The 19,941-nt window shown below is 38.5% G+C and overlaps 1 protein-coding gene across 2 annotated transcripts in view; it reads right to left on the reverse strand.

Moving 5' to 3' along the window:
- Usp7 (Ubiquitin-specific protease 7) overlaps positions 1–19,941 on the reverse strand; it is a 458,856-nt gene that overhangs the window by 386,799 nt on the left and 52,116 nt on the right. For both annotated transcript variants that reach the window (XM_067150095.2, XM_067150096.2), the window contains exons 5-6: positions 13,779–13,897; positions 10,378–10,521 (exon numbers count right to left, since the gene is read on the reverse strand). In XM_067150095.2, the coding sequence (XP_067006196.1) occupies positions 10,378–10,521; positions 13,779–13,897 (263 nt within the window). The remainder of the gene's footprint in view (positions 1–10,377; positions 10,522–13,778; positions 13,898–19,941) is intronic.

Here is a 19,941-nt window from a genome sequence, read left to right on the forward strand (position 1 = left end):
TTGTTTATAGAGAAATAAACAACATTGAGGATAGTTCAGAATTACAAAGGGACCTTGAAAGTATCCAACAATGGGTTGAAGAAAATAATATGAAGGTTAATGGAGGCAAACCAACTGTTACAACTTTACAAACAGGAGCTTTAAAACTGAATTTGAATATACTTTGGATGAGGTAGTTATCCCAAAAGATGGCAAGTGCAAATACTTAGGTGTGAGATTTGAAAGTAATTTGCACTGGAAGGGTCATATTGATGACATTGTTGGGAAAGCATACAGATCATTACATGTCATAATGAGGCTACTTAAAGGATGCAACAAAGAATTAAAAGAAAAAAGTTACTTGAGTATGGTTCGTCCATTATTGGAATATGCAAACAGTGTTTGGGATCCTCACCAAGAATACCTAATAAAAGAAATAGATAGTGTGCAGAGGAAAGCAGCAAGATTTGTAACAGGGGATTTCAGGAGAAAGAGTAGTGTATCAGAAATGTTAAAGGAACTTGGGTGGGAAACTTTAAGTAAGAGAAGGGAGAAAACTAGACTTACAGGATTATATAGAGCCTATACAGGAGAAGAAGCATGGGGAGATATCCGTGAGAGGCTTCAGTTGGAAAATAATTATATCGGCAGGACTGACCACAAATATAAAATTAGAAGGAATTTTAGCAGAAGCGATTGGGGTAAATTTTCATTCATTGGGAAGGGTGTGAAGGAGTGGAACAGTTTACCAGGGGTAGTGTTTGATCCTTTTCCAAAATCTGTACAGATATTCAAGAAGAGAATAAACAGCAACAGAGAAAATAAATGAAATGTTAGAGGGCATTCGACCAGTGCAGGTTATTGTATATAAAAAAATGTGTGTGAATAAATTAATTCCATCCCCTGGTCTAAGGAGTTTGGACAGCCAAAGTAGGGGACTGCCTGTAGGGGTGAAGTACAGTGGGGACTTTGAGGGCCCTGGGACCGCTACGGTAGCTGTGAAGGCCCTTCAGGAACTTTGAAAAGTGGTGGCAAAAGGGGCTCTGGTTAAGACGCAGCAGGTCGTTATGCTACTTAGGATCCAGAACGGGTAAAAAAAAAAAAGTAAATAAATAAATGCAATGTAAATATTAATGTTATACCAGTTGTATAGTATCATTTGAAGTAATTCCACATACTGTATATCAGTTGACTATATTTGTAAGTAGGACAGGATATATTATAAGTAGAATTTTGTAAACAATATAAATTTATTAAGGATGAGCTGTGTGTTTAATAGAAAACATTGTTAGCGTAAATTGTATAATATTGTATTATAGGAAAAATTTTCTTCTCTTGTTAATTTAATATTTAGTGCTTGACAATAATGTATTTTAGTGTACCATTTGCCACCGAGGTAGACACCTCATTTGCAAATAAAGAGATTTTGATTTTTGATTTTTTATACTGGATAATGGCCGCACTTAAGTGACTGCAGCTATCGAGCTCGGTTAAAAATACAAATTCACGAATATCTCTGTTATAGTAGCCGGTTCAGTGGAAACGTATAAGACATAAATGATAGGAAATTTAATAATATATAACTTTAGTTAGGTAGTATCTATTGATCGGGCCATTCTTCTTCTTTCATCTTTTGCTACCGCTTTTTCCCCACACCTGTTGGGTCGCGGGTGCAAACTGCGTCGCACATGTGGATTTGGCCGGATGCCCTTCCTGACGCCAACCCCATACAGAAGGTAGTGTGGTATGTTGACTGAATATGAAGGGACGGACAAATACCGTATTTCACGGCATAATCGTCGCACTTTTTATACCAAAATTTTCGAAAAAAATTGTAGGGTGCGACCATTATACGATGAATATTTAATACCAGTATTTGTATTACTCAAAAAATGTATTTATAACTAAATTGTATTTGATACAAATTTAAGATGCACGTAATACTCGCGTTTATACATCAAAATAATTAAAATAGTCTAAAACAAAATTCATAATTTTTCGCAACAATTCGGTGAACGTGTTTCCAACCTGAAAATAAAAATGAACGTATTAAGTTAATTTGTCATTAATTTGAGTATTAAAGTTAAAATATTACACTTGCAAAAAATTATCGCTTTGTTGTGAAATGCGGACTTACCGGTACGCAATTTATTCCAAATCTTCGGTGTCGCTATCTGATGCGCCGTCCTCGCCTCTGTTAATGCCAGTATCAGATTCTTCGTCTCCCTGCCACACTGCGTCATCTTCGGAACCGTCTAGTGCATTCGAAATCCCAGTACTTTTGAAGCTCTTGGAGACTAGTTCAGGTGGTATAAGATCCCAACTCTTCTTCACCCACGAGCATAACAAGTCCAAGGGTAGACGCCTGATATTTCCGGCGGGCGTCAATTGCTGATCGCCGCTCATCATCCACTCGTTGTAAAATCGACGTAAGTGGTCTTTAAAGGGTTTATTAACACATACGTCTAGTGGCTGCAAAGCAGATGTTAGGCCACCAGGAATGACTATCTGTCGTGTCTTATTTGTAGTGAGAATTTGCTTCACTTCGTTCACGAGGTGACCTCGGAAACTATCTAAAACAAACAGAGCTGGTTGTTTTAGTAGTGCACCAGGTCTTCTATTCCACACAGTTTTAACCCAGTCCAGCATGAGTTCTACGTCCATCCAACCCTTTGGTTGCACTCGTACATGAATTCCACGGGGAAACTGTATATTCGTCGTTTTCCTCTTGAAAATAATGTAAGGCGGCAACTTTCTCCCGTCAGCTGTAATGGCTAGCATTGCCGTGCATCGCAACTTCTCACTACCGCTGGTTTTCATTAATACACTCCGTGATCCTTTTAGCGCAATAGTGCTGTTGCGAGGCATATCAAAAAAGATTGGAAATTCACGGCCGGGTCAGGGAATTTTACCTGTATCTGAGGGCTGGTTCGAGGTCCATTCAACCTACCTAGCCGGTATTTCCTGGCGACGTTGCCGATAAGCGATAACTTACAGCCTTACGTATTTCAAATGGGAACTCATAATATGTAGGTGGTGAATAAATAGTACACTGTCTCGCGACCACGTTGTCAAACTGCCGATAGTCTACCGGTAAGCCATGCGTCGTACATATACCGGTATTATTTATTTATACGTTGTGCAACATGTCGCAAACGTGACTGTGTTGCCAAATTGCCCATAAACCATACACGTATTTAAATTGCGCATTCATGTGCAACTTACGTCGCAGTTCCATTAACCTTTTAACCAGATTAGTGAACAAAATTTGGACGTGCAACGATTATGTAATTAAAGGTTTAAAGTCCGATTTTTGTATTGAAAATAAAGGATGCGACGATTACGCAGTGGCGACGATTATGCCGTGAAATACGGTACACCCAGTCCCCCAGCCAGAAGAATTAATCAGAAGCAATTAAAATCCCCGACCCAGCTGGGAATCGAACCCGGGACAATCTGAACCGAAGGCCAGCATGCTGACCATTCAACCAACGAGTCGGACTTATCGATAGGGCCAATAATAACAAATATTTGAGAATTAAATTTTAGGCCTTCCCCTAAACTACCATTTCACTTAGCGTCAATAAAATTATTCATGGCCTAGATGTAGCGACATTCCCCGACATTATATACCGATTTTCATTAATTTTTCTTCAGCCGTTTTCTCGTGATGAGCGTACATACAGACAGAAATTAAGGAAAATTAAAACGTGCATTTCCCCTTGTTACTGTGGTCACGACCGGTACAGAAATATCATTCCTATTAAATTCTGAGCAATGTACACACAAAACTTTTATTTTATTTAAAGTGAGATGAATTTAAATTAGAATTGTCTCCAAATGGCTCCTAAAATCTCTAGAAAAGTCACTAGTCGTTATCATTAAAATTATGTCACTAAATTACTAAAAAATACTCTATGTTTAGCAACTAGTCTCTAAAATCGACTAGTCTGATGTGAACTGTGAACGAACACGAACATGGCATGCGAGAACGACAATCGATATACGCGTTGCGATATACTGGTTTCAATAAACATCGTACATTCGTGCACATTTCACGCACTAATAAACGTCGATATTTCGTCCGAAAGCGACCAATGAGTGTAAAAAGCTGAAAATATAGGATTTGAAAACAAATGTTTGAAGTTCACCAAAAAACAAGCTAAAATCGGGAGAAATCATTGAATAATCAGGAGGCAGGAAAAGCTGTCGAAAATCGGGAGTCTCACGCCTAAATCGGGAAAGTTGGCAGGTATGGATACGATATCGCCATGTGGTGTCGTATGCCTTCTCTAGGTCAAGGAAAACAGCTACCAAATGCTGTCTGCGGAGAAATGCATCCTGGATAGAGCTCTCCGGGCATACCAAGTGGTCAGTGGCCGATCGAGCGGCTCGAAAACCACACTGGTACTCGTACAAGAGTCCTTGTTGATCCAGACACCACACAAGTCGGCGATTTACCATCCTCTCAAATAGCTTACACAGGCAGTTTGTAAGACAATTCGGTCTGTAACTTCCTGCAGACTTGGGATCTTTGTCAGGCTTGAGGACAGGAATGACTATGCCCTCTCGCCACTGAGACAGAAAATCACCCTCTATCCTGATTCAGTTGAACACACGAAGGAGATATAGTAGATTATCATCACTAAGGTGTTTCAACATATGGTTATGGATGTTGTCTGGTCCAGGAGACGTGTCCTTGCAAATCGCTAAGGCGCTGCGGAGTTCCCACTCCGTAAAGGGCACGTTGTATTCCTCTGAAGCTTGAATGGCAGAACTAAGGTGATGACGTTCTGCATCCCACTTCAGAGCGAGAAAATCACGATGCTGATTCCCGGAGCCAGATACATCCGTAAAATGACTAGCTAGAGATGGAGTATGTGACGTCATAGACGACATCTCTCCCACGAAGCTTTCTTACTTTCGCAAATAAGAACTCGTGCCTTAGCGCAGAGTTTCTTACATGTTACCAAGTTGGCCACAGTAGGCCGCCTACAATAACGTTTCTGGGCTCAACAGCGTTCTTGATAGCTGCTGCAATTTCTTCGTTCCACCAAGGAACGAGTTTTAGGCAAGGAGGCCCGGAGAAGAAAGGAATGGACTCCTCAGCAACAGCAAGGATAACTTGTGTTATACAAGTTATTTTGCCGTCTATGGTCCGCATGGTATAGGCGTTAAAGACAACATGGGATGTGAAATTTGGCCAATCAGTATGTTTTAAAATCCATTGAGGGCTCAACGGATTTTTGTTTCATCAAAGCAAGGATGGGAAAATGGTCACTGTCATAAAGATCGTAGTGTGTATTCCACCGAAACAGTGAAACCAATGTTCGGCTGCATAGACTTACGTCTATATGAGAATATGTGCTGTAATGTACACTAAAGTGAGTTGGTTTCCCTGTGTTCAAAATATATAAATCCAGCTCTGTTACGAATGTTTCCAGCTCTCTTCCTGGGGACAAGCCGTCTCAGAGCCCCATATGGGGTGATCAGGGTTAAAATTGCGCAATAAGAGGAAGGGAGGCGGAAGCTGATCTATAAGATCAGCGACATCATTTATGTTAATAGACTGGCCTGGTGGAAAATAAATATTCCACACTGTTGCTATGACAGAACATGAACAGCTACAGCCTCCAGCGGGGTTCTTAATGGAACCTCTTCGCTGTAGGCATTAGAACAGACAAGAATGCCAACGCCACCAGAAGCATAATGTCGTTCCGTCGAGTGTAGTTGAAAACTTCTCAAAACCGTATGATGACCTGGTCTGAAATTTGTTTCCTGAATACAGACTATACTTGCTGAATACATGCTAATGAGCTGGCGCAGCTCAACAAGATGCCTATCGTAACTGTTACAATAACAGTGCCATATTGTGGGTGTGGACTTCTGAGGTTTAGGTTAGAAGCAGCGTAATGATACTTACCTAACCTACACTCACATCCCCATCCAAAGATGGAGATAAATGCTCCATGTGCATCACCTCATCACCAGACTGTGAACATCGGGAGTATATAGACTAAAATGTTCACAGGTTCATAACATATGGTGCAAAGTAGGGGCAAAAGATCTTCTTTGGTCAATGCCCCGAATAAATAGCATTTTTTTTAAAACCTATCTTAACTCCGGTGACTGCATTTGGACTGAAGTCAGTTCCTTTGGTCCGGTCGAGGTTTGCTATGTGGAGAGGGGAGGGGGGGGGGAGAGAGAGCCGGTAGGCAACAACACTGATCAGCAGAAGGGGGAGTAAAAGAGCTACTTCATTATATTATGCTTGTCTTAATGTGTAATAGCGAGTAGATGCATGAAGATTTAGAATAAAAATGCAGAAATGAATTAAGGAGTACCTTGTTAAGACATTATTTTTGGTGATAAATAATAACCTACTAAAACATCTTGAGTGGCGAAAACGCTGCCAAATTCAAAGAATTCAGTACAGATAATAATAATGGCATTGGTTATACGTCTCACTAACTACTTTTTTGGTTTTCGGAAACGCTGAGGAGCCAGAATTTTTTCCCATGGGAATTGTCTTATGGTAAATCTAACAACACAGGGAAATTTTATTTAACCTCTTCAGTGACACGCCCGAGAAATTCTCAGGTTGCGCACGCTTGCCCACAACGTCACCGCCTGTGAAATTCTCGGGTACTATAATCTCTTTGGAAAATGCTTTCCATTATTCTCAACAGATAGCAGAAGGGATTCCAGCTGTATTCATGAAGCCTTTGGTCCAAAATATGCCTTACCTTCTCTGCTTTACATATACAATCTCTGGCCAGCTGACGAGGTAAACAGAAATGGCGAACGCGAAACGGAAGAGATATTTGTTTGAAGATAAAATAAGGAACTACATCGAAGATGGATCTCTGTGACATTAGTATTTTTGAAAATAGTGATAATGATTACATTGATTCTTCGGATGATGACCTCCTTAACATGTTGGCTGCCAGAGCGGTACATGTACCGCTCAGTGAGTGTCACACGAGGCCACGGCGGTACAAAGTACCGCTGATAGGTATTGCTATATAACTTTCCCTGCCGGGCCGGCGGACCGCTGAGGTGTTAAAAACGCTGTGATAGCGTACCGCTATGGCCTCGGAGCAAATCCTGGCGTGCTTGGTTTCCAAAATATAGTCTGTATTTTTTATTAATCCAGCCTCCTTTTATTAGCAATATGTATTTGCCCAATCAGTTTAGCCATGCGCTTAGGTGTGCCAGATTTGCTAACTCGCAAGTTCAAGATTTTGGAGATTGTGCGTTTGAATCCTACTGCTGGGAAACCTGGTTATGGTTTTCTGTAATTTCCCACTTTCACCCCAACTTATGCTTACCTATTCAATAGGTCACACTGATTCTTTCCAAGTTGTTGCACCCATACGTGAACTGATTTCTACGCATATCGCAATAAATATAGCATAAACATGAGCGAATTTGCATTTTCTAAGTTGACAAAATTCATTGACGACATAGCAACATTTTACATTACCATTGAGCATTTGGCAAGGAGTAAAAAGGAAATAAATATATTTCAAATTTAATTTGGTAAAGAGCTTTTTGGTGTTGCAAAACGTAAGAGATCACACAAAGCAATGAGTGCCTTTTGATTGTAGTCCTAAGCGCTAGTAAACAAATCATGGCACACTCTGTTATCTACAATATGTACTATCAAGCAATGCAAGCTTCTAGTACCGCTAGAATGTACCGCTCTGGCCGTCTAAGTAAAACCATGCAGTGAACTTTTCTGTGGGGCCACGGCGCTACCTCGGGGTGCTGGGAGTTTTTATTGTATTTCGTACGTACATTGAACACTTAAGTGAAATATCGCTTCGAATTTTGCTTTACTGCTTATTTACTACATGCCTAGAAGAAAAAAATGCTTTGGCCACCGGGACAGTTCTTGCTATGTGTCCTGGCAGTCAACGTGTTAATATTTCTAGTGAAAGTGAAGAAGATACTTCGTCAGAAGCCAAAGTGATGGTAGCAGATGTTCAACATACATTCGCGTGGAAAAAGTGTAAGCTTGGGGAGAGTGTGTAAACTAATATAGTTCCATTTACGGGAAATCCTGGTGTTACCAGACGTGAGTGCGATTGACTGTTTTGAACTGTTTCTAACGGATAAAGTTGTAAATTTGATGGTGACCGAAACAAGTTTCAAGTGCATTGAAAAACTTGCAAATAAGCAAAGAAGGGTACAGTTTTGGAAATAAACAAACTCATGAAATTCGGCAGTTTATTGCGTTAGTGTTTTTGGTGGGAAAAATACGAAAGCCTGAAATAAGAATGTTATGTCACAAGATAGTATTCTCTAAACACCTATATTTTATGAAACCATGTCACAGGCCTACTGGATAAAAAAGTGTAAATAGAGAGTACGGTAAGTTATTATTAACCTTGAATAATATATGAATGTGTTCCCTTAATAATCAATAATCATTCCTTGCTTATTAAAATAAATAATTTCCTACGAAAAAACCTCACCTTTCCGGCACAGGAGGTCTGCCAGAACCCACCACTGAAGGGGTTAAGCCCCTTCAAGTACCACCGGACTGAGTATCAATCCTGCCAACTTGGGCTCAAAAAGCAAGCACCTTAACCTTCTGAGCCACTCAGCCTGGCTTCAAACAGATAAAAATAACCTAATCGACATTACAAATGTTTAGCACCAGAGTAGCGTCCTGTGGGATTCATCAAGCACTAGAGGAAATAATGTGAAATGAGGTAGTCTTGGTTTTCTTTTGTTTGGAGGTGGGGAGAGGGGGAAAGTGGAAGGCAAAAACTTTGTTCAGAAAAGGGGAGAGAGGAAGTGTTATGCAATTATATCTGTTTTAACATATGTTAAGAGTGTGAATGCACGACAATGATTTTGTGTGAAATAAAAATATAGTAATGAATTGAAGAGTAGCTTATTCCAGGCGTCATCACGTAGTTACTCTAGGGAGCCGGTGTTACTTGCTCTGTTCCGGACGGGCGTCAGTCACGTGACAAGAGAGCAGCGGACAGGCGAGTTGCATACCGTGGCGGTACTGTACTGTTACTATATGAACAGGAATGAAATACATAACGGTACATATATAAATCATCTCTGAGGAATTACATTATAATATAGAGTTCAGTAGGGTAATATGAAATGTACGTAAATCCTCAAATGTGATATTTTTAAGGTTTTCTAGTAATGCAATGCTTTCCCGGCCTTCACTTTTATCATATTTGTTGGAATGACATAATGAACAACGGCGCAGCAGATTACATTTTTGATGTGATTCAATACTTTATTACATATTAAACATTTTGTGTGTTATTTTCTTGAAGTATCAAATACTCTTCTTCCCAAGAAGATTTTAAACTTGTAGGCGTCGATGACCTAGGCTGTGCTGAACTCTGTTCCATAGTAAATGCAACATTTACCAAATAGGCTTGAACGTCGTGTGGTGTGAGGATAAAGGCGGGAACACGCTAATGTCAACTCACATAAGTTCAAGCGTATCGTGCCGCAATGTAACCTGTCCAGAAAGATGTGCTATACCTTTGTGCCACTGACCTTCAGTGCGTACTACGTCATTCACTTCCTCTACTTGCTCGCTAAGCTGCTCTCGTTCCTCAAGAGCGGGAAGCAAACTGGCTCCGAAGGCATTTCACTCTGGATTGACGATGCCTGGCTTATTCGACTATTATTTTTAAAGGTATGTTATAGTATTATATGTGTTATAAGGTTTCAATATACTGAAAATGTTTTAAGTTGTATGCAATGAGTCGATACTGAAAAAATATTACTCCCTTCTTTTAAAAAAATTTAAAGAATACATTAAAATATCATGCGAAAAATATTTACTATCTTTCACTGTACAACTCAACACACAAAAAACTGATTATTCAATATTCTCACTGCTAACCAGACAGCAAAACTGAACTTGCCTAATGGCAACAGCTTGCACCATGCAGGAAGAAAATATCCTGTAACGTTCAGGAATTCAAGGCATTTTATCATTCCGCAACTTCCCCACACTGCCATCTGTGGCTATGTGTGTTGGAAATCACATTCAATAAGCAAGGGATGATGATGAAAATTTTCAGGGCTAAGGAAAATTGTGATTGTACTAAGCGGTAATAGCAAAAACTAGTGACAAGTTAAGGTATTTTTATATAAATTAAATACAATGGGAATCGGAACTTCAAATTTACATGCTAAGCAGCAGGAACACACTAATGAGATTTCACAGTAATGCAATTCCAGTGAGTTTCTTTCCATTATTTATAAGTTTTATTCTATTTTTTTTTTCCTTTTCTCCAGCCTATTAAAATTATTTCAGAATAAATACTATTGTTAAACTAGTGAAAATTGTATATAACCTACAATACATTATTAATACAGGTAGTTGGAATCAGATTTGAGGATTACCTTTCGTAATTGATTAGTAAAATACAAGGTCTGAAGTAAGGAGTTCATATAACATGTAGCACCTTGGTTCTTGAGGCCAACATATCCAGTATGTTTCTTGGAATCCCAGCTCACACCATGCGGAGCATCAGCCACGACATGAACCTTAAACAAAATACACATAAGAAAGATGAATCTGACAGCAACAAAGAGTGTGAAATCATATTGTTTTAACTTACTCTTATCTTCACTCTCAAGGGTTTTTTATTTCTTATCAAAATGACAACATACATGAACTCAATTCACAGATTGAACTTCCCATACTGGTATCGAGCACTGTTATCTGCTAAAAGCAGTACCAATATGACATGATGAACCAGTGTGCTGAAAACCACATTGTTCTACGCTACGCTCATGATTGAAAGTACATGCTCTCTGGAAATAGGGAAATGGAGGATATTCGAGAAAAGCATGTCTGGATCAAATTGTGCTTCAAGCTAGGATAGACAGCAATGTAATAAAATGCTCAAGATGGCTTTTGGCGAGCAGGCTACAGGGCATTCCCAAACATCTGAGAGGTTTTCAAGCATCAAGTGGGTCAGAAAATCGACTGATGATGTGCAACCTGTTCAATCAAGTGTCCAACATCATACATGATCGCTAAAGTATGTCATCGACTATTCGCAAAATCAGCTGATGAAACAATGAGTGGGAATGTCATGAAATCTTCCAAAAAATTATAATAGAAAATTCCAAATGCAGCGTGCTGCTGACTCCTACATGATTTCTGAAAGCAAGAAAGAGTTGGGATTTGCTGCCAAAGACTGCCACTTTCTTTCCAGTAACTTTAGAGGTGATGAAAGCTGGGTTTATGCCTAGGACTCAAACCATGAACGAATTTCATAAGCAGAAACGTTTCAGGCGGAGAACAGGAGGAAGAAGAAGAAGAAGAAACGGAAACCAAATAACAATCCATTCAATGGAAAAGTCTGGTGTCACCTCAACCGAAGAAAAGTCGAAAGCAACTCCAAGTACAGCACATGTTGATTCTTTTTTTAAAAGTCCGAAAACAACAGTTCACAAGAAAAGTGAACCTGATCAAACGTTAACACTGCTTTCTATATCAAAGTTCTGAAACATCTACTAGAGGACGCAAAACAGACTTATTCCCCATGACAGTGTTTGCCCATACAGCTCTCCTGACTAGAAAATTTTTGGCCACAAGCAACACGACGTTGGTGCCACATCCTCCCTATTTGCCTTATCTTGCACCCTGCATCTTCTTACTAATCTGAAAACTAAAAATGCAGCTCAAGAGGCCACAATTTCAAGCTATGCTTAGCCTCAAAAGTCGACTATTTTCAAGGTGATGGAGGCGAATGATGTCTAAAGTACACAATGAAATACTTATGAGATCAGTCCAGTAATTTATTGACTTGATCTTGTATATAACTAACAAAAGAGTTAGCTACCTAAACAGAGTGTCAAGATTACAGGTGCATTCATCTGCAACATCGCAAACAGTTATCAGAGTGTGTTCATGGTACCAACATGATTACAGTGATCATGTTATCAGGTAAGAGTAGAGCATCAGACAGTCTACACAGTGAGGAAGCTCACTAAACACAGAGTATGCATGATTGATAGATTCAACAGGAATACCAGCACTTGACAGAGTTTTAGAGAAAGTCCCACAAGTGACAAAAGACAAGATTTTTTTTTGAGCGAACCTACCATAAACAAACTTTGCACAAGTACAACAACTCAAAAAAGAAAAAAAAAGAATGAGCGCATGATACTAGTATTTAATATTTAATATAATGCCACATATGGACTGGACATTATATGGAATAAATTGGGTCTGGCTGAGCTGAAGACAACTGAAGCAGTCAAGTCGCGCCAAGGCTTGCATATGAGCTTGCAAAGGAAACCTTCTTCATCGAGGGCCTCCGAATGAAGCAAGGGTTTCCAGCCACAGATGCTTGGGAAAAATTAATGCAGGACAGAGTGAAGAAATCTGGCTCGATTTCTACTCAACGGAGGCGATGATGAATAGAACATGGACAAAGACCAATCAAAACATGCGACATTTTGTTAACTCGATGGCCGTCCATGGGTACCACCATAAACTGTCCAACACCCGAGTACTTCCATGACCCCGACAAAACCTGTGTTTGCAAGCTGTGCAATGAGCATTGGAGTCGATATCACGTAATCACATGCAAAAACCGGGGATTATCTATTGTGAACTTTTGTAATAGTGAGAACTTAATTTTAATTATCAAAATATAATTAACCCCACCATGTAGGTATCAACACTGCAGGCACCCATAACAAGCATTATATGTATGGGTTTTATTGTTCGAGAAAAGTGTACCTGCAAAGTACTTATTCTATATCATGTGCTCATTCTTTTCTTGAGTGACTGTACAATTTTTTCAGCACTGAAGTGGTAGGTCTCTTTCCATGTTCTCAGGGAACGATACTACAATTTCCATTGAATAGTGTGTGTGCCATAAGATCACTAAGATATCGCTGTACATAATCATAATTAGTATTATAAAGACTCAAGGTATTCAAGATATATAAAATTTTGTATTGAAATAGTTCTTCTTAATTACTAAAAGACTACAATACACTTTGGGCCATATTGTTAAATGCATTGTTGGCAAGGCCTACTGTTCACAATGCACTTGCCTTTTGGAATTGGCTAGATCACACTTATCTTCACTGGCCTGTCTCAGTTTCATCCTTCATATTCACAATATGAAAGAGACTGAGGTATGAGTGATACCGTAACGTTATTCTTCATGTTCAAGATCCACGTTTATCCCCACTCTGTGTGGCTGAAAAAAAATGCTTTTACAGTTGTCTGTAAATTTTATAACCTTTATCCGACTGTGTCACTCCGATACAGATTATGTTAAGTCTTGAATTTCAAATGTTACTGAAATAAACAGTGCTCCTAGGAAAATGACTGTTTTGCAATGTTTCTGTTCATGAAAGGATATGATCACACACTTTGTAGGGGTCCTACTGCTTTTCACTTTTCAGCCTTTTACTTGTGATTTTTACCTTGATTAATATTGTTTACGACTGTGTTTTAACAATTCAAAATTTTATTCATGTTTTAAATTTCTTTCTTTTCATTATTTCAATGTTGCACTTAATCCTCACTGAGGTTACAAATATAAACTCAGCAACTTCTTATTACTTTCCTGTAATGATTTTAAAATTTGGTTGAAATGGATTGAAGATAATGAAGGCATACCTCCTTTGACCTTCCAAACTCAACCCCAGAAATGTACTTTACAACTTCTTAGCTATTACGTATTTCCAACTTTGAAGATTGAGAACAAGGAGTTATACAGGTCAAGAAAAGTAACAGTTCACAGACACATTTTTAAGTCTTTATATATTACCTCTAACGTTATTGCATCATCTTTGATGTACTGCTTGTCTGACTCTAGGACATCCTGCCATGACATGAAGTGGCTAAAGCCCCAATCATTCTCCTTGCTGTAAAACAGATGTTGAATTTCTGGGGGATAAAGAAAAAACTGAACATCAGCCACCTTGAATGTAAAACAAAAACATGTAAAATAATATAAAATTAAATGAACACATTATTTTTGGGCCCTTAAAAACTGTTATGTAATGATGTCAGAGAAATGCTGACCTGCTGCACATATATCATTAAGAAAGAGAATTCTAATTCAAAATAACACAACTTTACCAGCCAAAATCCTAAGCTGAAATATTTCACATATCAGTTTTTGCAGGCTCAACAATGGCATTTCATGAAACAACAAACAAATATATTAAGTAGTAAGTCTCTTAACACTTTTATGTATGATGCAATAACAACATAAGGCACAGATGAGCAATTTCAATCTTTTTTTTACCATTGTAACAAAAAGTACAATTCAATAACCGAGAACATGACACCCTTCAACAATACCAGCTATGGTATTACCTTTAAAAGAAATCCATTTTTCAACTACGATAATTTATATTAAAAATACGTTCCATCCCCAGCAGAGAAACGCTCTAAAATCATTTTAAAAGTTTGAAACACTGCGTAAATATAATACTAACATCTTCCTTCTGCTTTTTAATGCACAAGCCCTTAATAATAATAATAATAATAATAATAATATTGTCCGTTTCACCCTCTTTGGGGTACGATAGATCTATCAAGGGTTAGTGAGTCGTGTTTTCCTGTCCTCCCAGTACTTTTTCATTCTTTCAGATCTTGTCTTTTTCCCTTCTTCAGAAATTTTGTATAGTCATTTGGGCTGCACCCTGTCGTGCAACCTCTTTATTTTATCTTTGGTTATTTTCTTCACAGATCCATCTACAAGCATCTCTTCTGTAATTTGAAATTCTCGTAGGTCCTTCCCAGTTTCCTTATTGACCTTAAGATTGACAATAGGCTGAAGATACCCAAAAACAGGGCGATACTTATACCTGTGTAGTGTATACAAATCACTTAGACTTTAATCACCACAAACGGTGAATTGTATTGAATAGGTGGCTACAATAAATTTTATTCTAATAGAATCTTACTTACATACCTGCCAACTTTACAAAACTAAAAAACAGGAGATTTTGATTTATAAATCAGGAAAAATCAGGAGAAATCAGGAGATACAATTGGTCAATATTGCTTATTCTACATGTCTTGCGCAACACAGTACTACGATATATTTATAACACTTATTGTCTCAAAGCCCGACTGTTGCTATACGAGGCTACAAGGCTAAAAACACATCTCTATTCCCTCACAGGAAGTGCGTGAGTGGGATGATCGGTCTCTGATAAGCCTACCGAAAATAGTATGAACTCATGCTCCAGATGTGTGAATCAGTCATGCACTCAGATGCCATTACTTAGCAAATGCATAGATTAATATATTGCATCAAGCACCCACGCAATTATGCGAAGCGCAATGCTATTTGGATCAAATAACTAGCTGATGTACCCGTGCTTCACTACGGAATTCTCAGGAAGACTGTCCCTATAGTTTTCCCAAATGAAGTCAACATCTCATTACAACGACGCCAGTATGAATGTCGTGATTAAAAGCAATGATTTCATACGAAATATTCGATAAAATGAAAACGGCACATTTTCTCACTTTTAGCGAAAGGTACTAGTGTCAATCTAACAGTTCAAAGTTTCAGAGCTAGAATGACCAGGCTGCAGACAGCCGCAAACACTCTTGTGTAATTATTCTGTTTAAGTGTGCACACTGCTCATTCAAATCACTACCTCCGAGTAGGGATCGAATAGCTGGAATACTATGATGATCCAGTGTGTAATGTACCAGTAGTATCAGAAAATTTATGAACCAGAAGAATGGCATGCTAAAGAAGAGAGATCTAATTCCCCACTCCCCAGCTTCTTCCTGCCAGTATTCAGGCAGGCTGTTATACTTGAAACCCAGCAGTAATCCCGTCTATCGTAGATAAATGGCAGCAGAATACACAAAGCACATCACAACAAACAATGTAATGCTATTGTTGATCAATTTTATGAGCTTTCTATATTGGAGGCCTTCACATTTAGTTTTCTTCTGAATCTGTGATATTAGAGCATCTAATGTAAAGTGAGTCGTCCTTTCTTTCATGACTCCCTCTTGTGGTATTATTCAAGCGATCGTTCCTTCATGACTTTCTTCATTATTATAATCTTCAAAATTTAATCACCATCACACCAATATTATTGTAGTCAGAACAGTAAAACTGAATAAGCAAATTATCACAAAAATAATTTATTCTATTATTACCACCTATTCAATACAAGCCACGTGCTTCGTGGATGAAATCTACATAATACTATATACACTTCTCAGGGACATGTTTCGCCCCTTGTTAACGGCATCATCAGCCTGTAGGTAACCTTAAGGTCAAATGTCTGAAACATTATCTATTCATATATGGATTACAATGAAAAGTATGTTACACATTAATCCATGTATGAATAGATAATGTTTCAGACATATGAACTTAAGGTTACCTAAAGGTTGATGATGCCCTTAACAAGGGGCAAAAAATGTCCCTGAGAAGTGTAAGTTATACGAATCAATCATGAGAAGTGTCTCTTGCAAAACTGAATAAGACAAATAATCGGAAATTGCATTTTCTGTAACTTTTGTTATGTAGTATTTTTCAATATGACCACTAAGATAGGTAATTTAAAAAAAATTTTGGCACCTTCCCCTAAACTACCATTTCGAACAGAGTGAATAAAATTATTTATAGCATAGACTGTAGTTCCTTATTCCCTGACTTTACATACAATTCTGTTCACCCATTTTCTCGTACATCGGCGCTGATATGGACTTGGCAAAAAAAAAAAAATAATAATAATAATAAAAATTATAGAAAATCTAAATTCATGAATATCTCTTATCACAGCCGGTACGGTAAAAATATATAAGACATAAATGATAGGAAATTTAATAATATATAACTTTAGTTATGTAGTATTTATCATTAGGGCCAATAATAACATAAATATTTGAGAATTAAATTTTAGGCCTTCCCCTAAACCACCATTTCACTCAGCGCGAATAACATTATTTATGGCCTAGATTGTAGCAACTTATTCCCCGACGTTATATACCGATTTTTATTAAATTATCTTCAGCCGTTTTCTCGTGATGAGCCTGCACACGTACAGACAGACAGACAGAAATTACGGAAAATTAAAACTTATTACTCCTTGTTAATATGGCCACGACCGGTACGGAAATATCATTCTTTTTAAATTCTGAGCAATGTACAGACAAAACATTTTATTTATATTGAGATAAATTAAAATTAGTCAGAATTGTCTCCAAATGGCTTCTAAAATCTCTAGAAAAGTCACCCGTCGTTATCATTGAAATTATGTCACTATATTACTAAGAAAGCGACTAGTCTCTAGAATCGACCAAAGAGGATGGAATCGACTAGACTGACGTGAACGAACACGAACATAGCACGCGAGAACGAGAGATTGACAATCGATATGCGCGTCGCGATATACAGGTTTCAATAAACATCGCACATTCGCGCACATTTCTCGCATTAATAAACTTCGATATTTCGTTTGAAAGCGGCCATTGAGCGAAGGACTTCCGGCCACTGATGTAAAAAAGCTGAAATGGAGGGATTTGAAAACAAATGTTTGAAGTTCACCAAAAAATCGGGAGAAAAGATAGAATATTCGGGAGGCGGGAAAAACTGTCGAAAATCGGGAGTCTCCCGCCTGAATCGGGAAAGTTGGCAGGTATGTACTTATCTATGAATTCACCTGAATTATCCAAAACACTATTCATTTACCTTTTTTTCTCCCTTCCTTTCTTTATTCCTATCCACGAAGGTTACCATGCTGCTTGACCTAGCCTTTCTAGGTTATTACCAAAATCTTCAATAACTATGTGTGAGTTACCTGAAAAATTTATAATATCCAATAACGGACCATTTATATTGGTATGATAAATTTACTCATTCGGGACAAATATTTCAGGTTCCCTATGGGAAGCAACATCTATATCATCACTTCATCATTTCACCAGGATGTTCGCTTTCTCCCATCTTTACACGCAGTTGTTCCTAGGCATTCCCTTGCTGTATCTAATACAGTATCCCAGTATGCCATCCATTCTCTTTCTATATCCTGAACCTGCTTACTGTCTCACTAATCATATCCATGCCCTTCTGTCAAATTTTCTCATCCTGGAGATTTTCTACCCTTATTCGTTTTCAGATAGATTTCACTTGCTGCATCCTAGGCCTAGAGATACTTAGTTCAATGAACGTGTACATTCCTAACAGATTTCCTGAATTCAATGTACGTTAAGACACAGTCTATTATGGATCTGGTACCCCTACCCTCCTATGTGTAGTGGTGTATAGCCTTATGCTTAAAGAATGTATTCATAACTGCTAAACCCATACTAGCACAGGAGTCCAACAAAAGTGAGGATCTCTCCACTAACGGGTCAGGGACCACCGAGACAATGTACAGTCCTAGCCGCCTGAGCACAAGGAGGAACATGACTTATAATATGTCCGAGATGTCCACTCCCATTCCGTAGCCAACTGGAATCCCGACTCTGAGGACCACTTTACTAGGCCACTCAGCCGTAGCCCATGGTTCACTGAGACGTGACTACAGTAACCCGCGCCAGGAAACATTAAGGATAAGTATTAAGAGGAATAGGCAGAAGAATAAGAATTTGTCTACCCCTTTACTCCTGTTCTTGATACTGGGTCATGGATGAGGAAGGATGAATTTATATGGCACGTTTTTTTATTTTTTTGGTGCCAATCTCAGTTCAGGAGCTAATGGATATAAAATTAATGATGAATAAAATTGGTAAGGAGGTGAAAGGAATTGGCTGTCGCCAATGAATAGGAAATGTCCAGGCATGTGCCTGGAAGTGAAAACGGGAAACAACAGAAAATCATTCTCAGGACAGTCAACGGCAAGAGTTCGAACCCACGCATTTCCTGATTGCAGGACTTGGCTCCATAGCCATAGTGCATTAACATGCATAGCCACTCCACTCAGCAATAATAATAACAATAATAATAATAATAATAATCATAATAATTTTTTTTACTTTATCTCAGAAAGGTGTACTGGCCATGTCTAAGGATTTGAATAAGATTATACCTCTGTACCTGTAGGAAATATTTGCATGATTCTTTTTTCTGTGTGCTTGTTTGAGCAACTAGTTTTCTTTAATGTTGTTCGTTACACGTCAGCTTTCACTTGAGATTATTTTATTTTTGCTATTTTGCTTTACGTCGCACCGACACAGATAGGTCTTATGGCGACGAAGGGATAGGAAAAGCCTAGGAATGGGAAGGACACGGCCGTGGCCTTAACACGTTGAGTGCCGAGCCGATTGTAGCACACTATTCCACTGGTGCCAGGCATGTTTTTCAATTGCATTCCGCTGGTGCCAAAGCAATTGTACACGTTGTAGTCTGTTTATATAATCTTGGGATGTATTTATATGATGTACTAAGTAAATTTTATCTCACCATACCATAGCCATGTGTGACGCCATATGGTGTCACATCAATTTTTAGGAAAGATAAAATATAGCGTGACGCCATATGGCGTCACAGAATTTTTTGTCATGGAATGTGTAATACGAATTTCAAATACGGGATATTTATTTGCTAATTCAAATTAACGCAATATTTATGAAAATCTAGTAAAAGGCAAAACAAGTACATATATTACATTACATATTGTTGTGAACAGTTTTCTGATAACTAAACAATGAAAATATGCGTCTCGACACGCCCGAGTTCTTGTTACTCGTAATTTTTCAAACCTTATTGGCATCGTTGTTCTAACATCGTCCTTTGTACACTTGTTTCATGTGCTATTTTCATATTTACGTTTTGCACATCTAATCGGGAAGTTAAGGGGAGCGCGCTAACTATACGCTACCTGGCTGCTAGCGCAGCTCGACGCAGCCCGGTTGGTTCACGTCCGCTGCTTCGCTCCTCCCTACCTCTCCGCCACACCCCGATACTCCCGCGGCACTTCTAATTATATGACTACTTATTTGTT

Source organism: Anabrus simplex, chromosome 6 (assembly GCF_040414725.1).
Source record: "Anabrus simplex isolate iqAnaSimp1 chromosome 6, ASM4041472v1, whole genome shotgun sequence".
NCBI classification, from domain to species: Eukaryota; Metazoa; Arthropoda; class Insecta; order Orthoptera; family Tettigoniidae; genus Anabrus; species Anabrus simplex.